The sequence below is a fragment of the Chaetomium globosum genome, genomic scaffold, assembly GCF_000143365.1.
Source record: "Chaetomium globosum CBS 148.51 scaffold_7 genomic scaffold, whole genome shotgun sequence".
In the NCBI taxonomy this organism is placed as follows: Eukaryota; Fungi; Ascomycota; class Sordariomycetes; order Sordariales; family Chaetomiaceae; genus Chaetomium; species Chaetomium globosum.
The window spans coordinates 2,441,741-2,449,285 of NT_165982.1; the positions used below are offsets into that span (position 1 = coordinate 2,441,741).

Sequence of the window (7,545 nt, forward strand, 5' to 3'; positions counted from 1 at the left end):
TGACTCCCTTGTGAATCGCGACAAAGGCGCTACAAATCTTTCTAACGCATCTGGCAGAGTCTGTTACGACACGAACGCGATGCTCGTCAGCGTCCAGAAGCCAGGATAGCGAGCCCCGTGGGCGGCGCACCACACGCGCACGTAGGCGTTCCAATGGTGTTCGGCGACGCGGAAGCGGTTTCGGATGATAACAGGCGGCGTTAGGTCGGACGAGGAGGAGAGGGTCGTGCAGGGTGGGCTGGGTGACGTTGGAGATTCCGAGGCGGAGTACGCGACCCGCGCGCCAGGGGTGGGGGTCGGGGTCGGGGTCGGGGGAGGAGGTGGTGGTGGTGGGGAGGTAGAGGGATAGGGTGGACCAGGCTTGGAGGGTTTCGGGGGTGGTGGGGAAGGGGGAGTGGAGGATGAGGGCGTCGAGGTAGGGCGGCTGGTGGTCCGGGGTGGAGAGGTTGGTGAGGGAGGAGGTGAGGGAGGCGTGGATCTGGGTGGGGATGGGGTCTGTGGGGGAGTGGGATGAGGAGGAGTCGAGGGGGGTGAATTTGGTTTGGATCTGGTGGTGGGGGGGTTGGTGATTAGAAATGAAGGTAAATTAAGGGCATGACTAGGTAGTTATGGGTGGACGCACAAAGAGGTCTTTTCGAGAACAGATGCCCTCGCTGATTGCGCGGCGAATACCCTCGCCTGTACCGGCCTCGTCGTAGTGCTTCTTCATGGCGGCAGTGTCGATACCGCGAAAGCCGGCCCTTGATGGCCTGATAGACGAGATCGGCGGTGCGTTCTTTCTTCCAGGCGGTGCCGTACATCATAGGCGGCATTTCCGCCGTGGACTCGGGGGCTGACATGGTCTTGCTTTCTAGCGGAGATAAGGGCCGACGAAGGGCACGGTGAAATGAAAAGAGTCTACGTAGATGACAGGTATTGGAGAGGCTGAGGTTTGGTTGCCTCGCGGAGGTGAACAGAAATGCTCCCCTCCTCCAAAACATGCAATTCATTGATAGGTGGGATTTGAGAGAGGGGGAGGGGAAGCTGCGTGCTCGATGAGGAGCTCGAGAGATGGTCTTGTTTCGATATCGACTGTCAGACTAGAAACCGACGATACTTCTGATTTGTTTCTTACGAGTAGGTTATAGTCATTACAATAACTGAATCATTGAAGACGAGAGGCATTCTGTCAACCACGAATGACGTCGTCAAGACCCATGCAACATCGCCAATCTGTCCCGGGGAAGCTCTTCCCGGGGTTCGCTGAGACATCCCGGGGAGGCGGTCTCGGCGCTTCATGATTCGTTCTAGCCCCCCTGTGGCGGGCCGATACCAGGTTGTTTTAGCGCGGAAGGAGTTGGGGACTCAGGGGTTGCTCCCGCTATTCCAGCTCTGGCTGTTTCGGCCATTTACCCGCAACGCCGTCGTTGCCCCGCCATGAGCCCCATCGATGGAGGGGAAGATGGGGGGGGGTTAAACCGGACAACAGGCTCTTGCTCTCGGGTTTAAGAGGCAGGCGCCGAGACGTTGACTAGAAACTTTGGAATCTTCGTACCTCCCCTTTCCAAGTCAGTCACCATCTCAGAAACGCAAGCATCAAGCCATTCCATTACCGCAGACATGGCGTCGTCAACTCCATACACAGTGAGGTGGGGTATCATGGCCACTGGTTGGATTGCTGAGGGTAAGTGGACTGTCATGTTGAGCGCCGTTTCCCGCACGCCGCTGACTTCATGCTCGCAGTCTTCACCAAGGACCTCCTTGCCAACCCGGCCCTTCGTGATGTGCACGATGTCCGCCATGAGGTCGCCGCCGCCGCCTCTTCCAGCTCCGAAGAAAGGGCCGCCGACTTCCTCACCAAGGTCAAGGCCCCGAGCTCTGCCAAGGCATACGGGTCGTACCACGAGCTGGTGGCCGACCCCGACATTGACATCGTCTACGTGGCCACCCCCCACAGCCACCACTTCCAGAACGCCATGCTCGCGCTCGAAGCCGGCAAGAATGTGCTCTGTGAGAAGGCTCTGACCGTAACGGCATCTCAGGCCCGCAAGCTCGTCGATACTGCGCGGGCTAAGGGTGTCTTCTTTATGGAGGCCGTGTGGACCCGCTACTTCCCTCTTAGCATCCAGGTGAGAAACCTGATCTCGTCGGGGGCTATCGGAAACGTCTATCGCACCATCGGTTAGTTAAACTCCCATTTTCCTGTCCTACAATTCCATGCTAACGCGGAACTCGACTAGCCGACCTGTCAATCGGCAAGGACGGGGCCGACGGCAAGATTGACTTTGACGATTCGCACCGCATGGTCAACCCCGCACTAGCCGGCGGTGCCCTCCTGGATCTTGGTATCTATGCTCTGACCTGGGTTTTCCAGACGCTGTACCACGTACAGCCTGAGGAGCAGAAGGAGGCACCCAACGTCGTGGCCGCCGTCAACAAGTACCACACTGGAGCCGACGAGACGACTAGCATCATTGTGCAATTCCCCAAGCACAAGAGCCACGGCATTGCGCTCACATCGCTTCGCGTATCAAGTGATGTGGATGGCAAGAACAGCGGCGGCGCAGCTATTCGCATCCAAGGGTCCGCGGGTGAGATCCAGGTCATGGGCCCGGCGTACTGCCCGCTACAGTATCGGGTGATCAAGAAGGACGGTGCTGGCGAGGTTCAGGTGGTTGACTGCCCGATCCCCAAGGACCCCGAGAGCGGGTGGGGCCAGGGCATGTTCTGGGAGGCCGACGAGTGCGCCCGCTGCCTGCGTGATGGGCAGAAGGAGAGCAAGTCCCTGCCGTGGAGCGAGAGCATCGCCATCATGGAGGTTATGGAAGAGACGCTGCGGCAGGGCGAAGTCGTGTACTCAGACGTCATCACGACCGACGTGTACGATGCTCAGAGCCCGTTGAACACTGGCAAGCGGTAATTGGTGAGCTCGAAATGTGATAACTAGTGGGGTGAAAAGATGGGCTAGCCCTTAACGGAGGGTTGCGTCGTCAGCATTGGTTCTGTTCAAGTTTAGGCGATGCTGTTGCTGTTTTCTTTTTGAACCTAACTACCTACCTAGTTAGCTACCTAGTTAGCCAAGAGACAATGACGTCCAGGTTTGGGATTTGCGAGGCTGACATGCCCGAATGTTTCGGAATTCACATGCATGGCTTTTGGGCTTGGGAGGATTGTGACTCGAGGCTGGTGTGACCAACCAGATCTCGGGTCTGTCTCTCACCTCTCGGCCCACCCCTCACCGTCACCGGAGGAGAGGCTCGGGACTGGGCCCGTCGAGGATACTGCGGTTATTTGTCAGGAGTACAAGGAGCGGGTCGGATAAGTCGTTGTAGGGCACGGTCAGAACCGGAGGGTGTCATCTATGCATGACAACTTGGTGCTTTTGCCAAGGCGCTTCTCTCGGGCCCGGATCCCTGGGTCCTTGTCGCTATCTTTGCATTCAAGTACCGTGTACCGTGTACGAATACGTGCCTGTTCTTCTTCCCGTTGCATCATGACATCGGCAAAGGCCCGGCCGGGGCAGGGAGGTGAGACGGATGACGGTGATGCAGGTCCGACCGAGACATGCAGAGTAGGGTTACCTCAGCCATCGACTAGCACGATCGGCGGAACTGCACAGAGACGGAATTGGGGAATCGATGCAAGTAATTGCAGAATTTTCATGGAAAGTTCGTCACATTTTGTGCGCCAAGTTCCTTTGCTCCTTCAACTGTTGCGGCATTGGGGGGGCAGCCCGGCAGGCAGCAAGTCTTGGATGGCACGAGGGGTTGATGGGGGAGGAAGTTGCTCACTGCCTGACTTCCTACCTACCCCACCATCCATCCACCCACTCACAAACCCAACCAACGATCAACGTCGGAAATGTTTCAGTTCAGCCCACAACCTCCAGTTCGTCGGCGTCTAACTTTAACCCAACCGCAGGTTATACCAACTCCCAACCGATTGAACGACTGACCGAGCACTGCGCCTGACCTCGGTATCCTTGTCATATCTTTTGCTTTGTTTAAGCGGTTGGGGGCTACCCGAGGAAGCTACTGTATGTACTGTGTAGGCGAGCTTTTCCGCTGCTCTCTTCCACTAGTTATTTTTGTATGTACCTACATGTATTTCGTACTTTTGTCCCTCTTCCGCCGTTCGCGCCCTTCAGCCCTGTCCGACGGCTCCCTGTCCGGCCGGGGCAGGTGTGCATGTGCCCGGAACTGCACATCACGCATCAAGATGTTCCATCCTTTTTTTTACCCCTCCAGTTGGCAGACTCCTCCCAGTATGCGATTGCCTCTCATCCGATTTTCTGCGCGGGCCAGGGTGCGGAACGGATGATGGATCGGATCGGGCAGTCGGCAACTGGCTTCCTCCCCCCTGTCTTTGCATCTCCGGGACTCCCACATGCGCACATCGACACACTACGGCAAGTGCAATATGCGTGGTACATATCTGCAAGTCGTGGCAGTCCCCTAGCTCATGTCTCCTTGCGACCGCCACATTTCGAAGACACCCTTCTCCGCTCTTTCACGCGCTAACAAAAGAACAGGCGGTCAAGGGCAACCACCGAGAGAAGCCGCACCAGGAACCTGAAATCTTCCACGTCCTTCGCCTAGCCGGCAGCTGTGACGCAAGCGGTGTGTGAAGAGACTCTGCAGCCTGACTTGACGAGCACGGGAGTGGCCAATCTTCACTTCGCTTGGCTGTGTCCCTCCCTTCTTCCCCTTGCTCGATCCGCGATTATCTGCCCACCGCGCTGTGCGCCGCGCCAAGTTGGGCCTCAGGGAAGCAGGACCTCGCCGCGGCCGCCGCCCGACCCGGAATCAGGAGAGGGGAGCTGCCCGAGCTATTGTGCTCATGGACTCATCATCCGCCACGCCATCGGCCCTACCGTCGTCCTCGGCGGCTGATGCGGTTGCCAAACTGACAACCGCCCCCACCGCCGGTACCGAGACGGGAGGGACTGGGCCAACAGCGGCCGAGGTCGAGGCCGAGGCTTACGAGCGGACACACGTCCACGGTGTCTACGAGGCGATCGCCCCGCACTTTTCGGCCACTCGCTACAAGCCTTGGCCTACCGTGGGATCGTTCCTGCGCTCTCGGGCAGCCGGCGCCGTTGGGCTCGATGTGGGCTGCGGGAATGGCAAATACCTGGGCGTGAACCCAGGTGTCCTCATGGTGGGCTCCGATCGGAGCCCGTCGCTCATCGCGCTTGCCAGGGACCGTTGCATGCGGCTCCAAGCTCAACAAGGTAATGCAGCCGGAGCAGGAACAGGCGGGGAAGCCGGTGGCGCCGCGGTAGCCACTGACGTTCTCGTGGCTGACGGGCTTTCGCTACCCTTCCGTGAGCGTGCTGCAGACTTCGTCATCTGCGTGGCCGTCGTACACCACATGTCGACGCGGGCAAGGCGGCAAGAAGCGATCCGGCAGCTGCTGCGATGTGTCAGGTTGGGAGAGGTCGGTCAGGCAGGGGGTCAGGTCCTCGTCTACGTTTGGGCGCTCGAGCAAAGCACCAGCCGACGCGGATGGGACGAGGGCGGAGAGCAAGATTTGTTGGTGCCGTGGGTCTTGAAGTCCCAGCAGAAGCAGCCGAAGCAGCAGAAGCCGCAGAAAAAAGCCCAAAAACAAGCCATTGGTGGCGGTGATGCCGTTGCTAAGGGCGGTGAAACACCGCCTACGCCAACAGCAGCTGGCCCTGCAGAACCAGAGGCGCCGCCTAGCCACGCCGACCCCGTCTTTCAGCGTTACTACCACCTCTACCGCAAAGGCGAGCTGGAAGAGGATGTGTTGGCGGCAGGGGGTGTTGTCGTCTCCAGCGGCTACGAGAGAGACAACTGGTGGGTTGTTGCTGCCAATGAGCCCGCCCCATAGGGTCAACAATGAGGCCTAAACCGAAGTAGCATCCTGGGCCGAAGCAAAACATTGTTTTGTCACTGGATAGCCAGATATAGGCTGCCTCTTCTCTCGACGCGTCTATTCCATCTCGCGAATGCAGGCGCCCCTTCGCTTCCTGTGTGACCGCTGCATCTCATTCGGTAATCTGTCTATCCTGTCCCTGGGTCAGTTGCCCATTGGCCTCCCATCCCATGCTCTCTGCGAGGGACACACACGACCATGCCCTCATCGGTTCTGTTAATTCCCACATGATTCCTTGCTTGTCTCTCGTACTCCAACCCAATAGAAGGAAATCAAAAGCGGTCTCAAGCGGGCCTCTGCCCCTGAACCACGCCTGCCCTGGTAAACTTCCAAACAGTAGCTAAACTGTAAACTCCATTGGCGCCCCTGCTGCCCCCCTTTTTTTAGCCCACTCGCCGTGACCAACAGACAGGAAACCGGTCTAGCCCTTTGCTTTTTTTTTTTGCCCCTTGTACTGTAACTACTTGGCCCAGCAGACGCCGTGTAACGCGAGATCCTGATGTGACATTGAGAGAAATGGCAGGTGTAGAAGAAGCGAAGGTAATAGGTGTGTGTAGAAGAAGTGAAGGGGGCGTTGTTCGCCCACTAACCGGGACTGTTTTCCCCGAAAAAGAAGGAAATGGAGGTAAAGAGAGTAAGGGTTAGTACAAGTTAGTCCTCCGCGTTTTGTGATCGTTGCCATCGCCGCCGCCGTGGTCGTGGATGGTTCTGTGTAGGTAAGTAAGTAAGGAAGGGAATAGTAGATAGTGAAGTGAAGTGGGGAGTACAGAAAGAAAGCGTGGCTACAGTGAGGATGCCGGTGTTGTTGCTCCTCAGCTCCCTGCCGTCGTTCCAAGTACTCGTTCCGTCCGTGTCATATCCCGTTGTATGATCATATCCCATGATGCCCATACCCATCCATACCCAGACCCATACCCATCCCGTCCCATGCCCGATCCCATACCCCCATCGCTCGTAAATGCTTGACCCATGATTTTCTTCTTTCAAGAAACAAAAAAAAAAGCAGAAAACAAAAGAAAATCAAGAAATAGACAAGAAAATGCTTCCCACCACATCACAACCCATGCCTCGTCGATCCGCGCCTAGCAGGCACCGCAGCCCCCATCCCAAACGCAGGAAGCGCATGCCCCATCCCAAACCCCCCCGCCGCTGAAGGCTGTTGTTGGGGGGGCGGAGGTGGTGGTGGTGGGTAATCATCCCTCGTCGGTCCGTCGCGCGCCGCCGCCGACGAGGACGAGTAGGGATCCTGTCTCCGGCGAGTGGACTCGCGGCTGCCGAGGCGGTGGTCGGGCGGGCTCGCCCGCCGCTTGCTGGATCCCTGCCCCGGTCCCGGCGCCGACTCGTACTGTTGTGGGTATGGTGACAGCGCGGGGAGCAGGCCTCCGCCTGGCCCCGGGCTAGCTGTCGCGCTGCTGTGAATCGGGCTGGTGGTAGTGCTCGGTTGTTGGTGTTGGTACGGGGGGTAGGTTGGTGGGTGCGGGTTGTGGGTGTAGTACGGGTGGGATGGGGTTGGGGGCGGTGGTGGGCCGCCGCCGCCCTGAGCGTACGCGGGTGTGTTGTACGGGGCTGACGCCGGTTGTCAGCTCGGCTACCCCGGGCGAGCATGCCGCCGCTGCTGTACTCCCAGCTGGACGGATCGCGTCTTCTCCTCTGCTCCTGCGCTGCCGA

General features: G+C 58.4%; 3 protein-coding genes across 3 annotated transcripts in view; 2 read left to right on the forward strand and 1 right to left on the reverse strand.

The window, feature by feature from the left end:
- Positions 1–1,599: 1,599 nt before the first annotated feature.
- On the forward strand, positions 1,600–2,899 carry CHGG_10353 (uncharacterized protein; the record flags this gene model as incomplete). Its single annotated transcript, XM_001228279.1, has 3 exons — positions 1,600–1,663; positions 1,723–2,160; positions 2,220–2,899. The coding sequence occupies 3 exons, from the start codon at positions 1,600–1,602 to the stop codon at positions 2,897–2,899; spliced, it is 1,182 nt and encodes a 393-aa protein (XP_001228280.1).
- A 1,466-nt stretch (positions 2,900–4,365) lies between these two features.
- CHGG_10354 (uncharacterized protein) lies at positions 4,366–5,832 on the forward strand (the record flags this gene model as incomplete). The annotated part of the gene is made up of 2 exons (XM_001228280.1): positions 4,366–4,405; positions 4,634–5,832. The coding sequence occupies 2 exons, from the start codon at positions 4,366–4,368 to the stop codon at positions 5,830–5,832; spliced, it is 1,239 nt and encodes a 412-aa protein (XP_001228281.1).
- A 1,099-nt stretch (positions 5,833–6,931) lies between these two features.
- The window catches only part of CHGG_10355 (uncharacterized protein), a gene marked incomplete at both ends in the record, with an annotated part of 3,325 nt that continues 2,711 nt past the window's right edge, over positions 6,932–7,545 (reverse strand). Inside the window, one exon of the mRNA XM_001228281.1 lies at positions 6,932–7,443. Within this exon, the coding sequence (XP_001228282.1) occupies positions 6,932–7,443 (512 nt within the window). The remainder of the gene's footprint in view (positions 7,444–7,545) is intronic.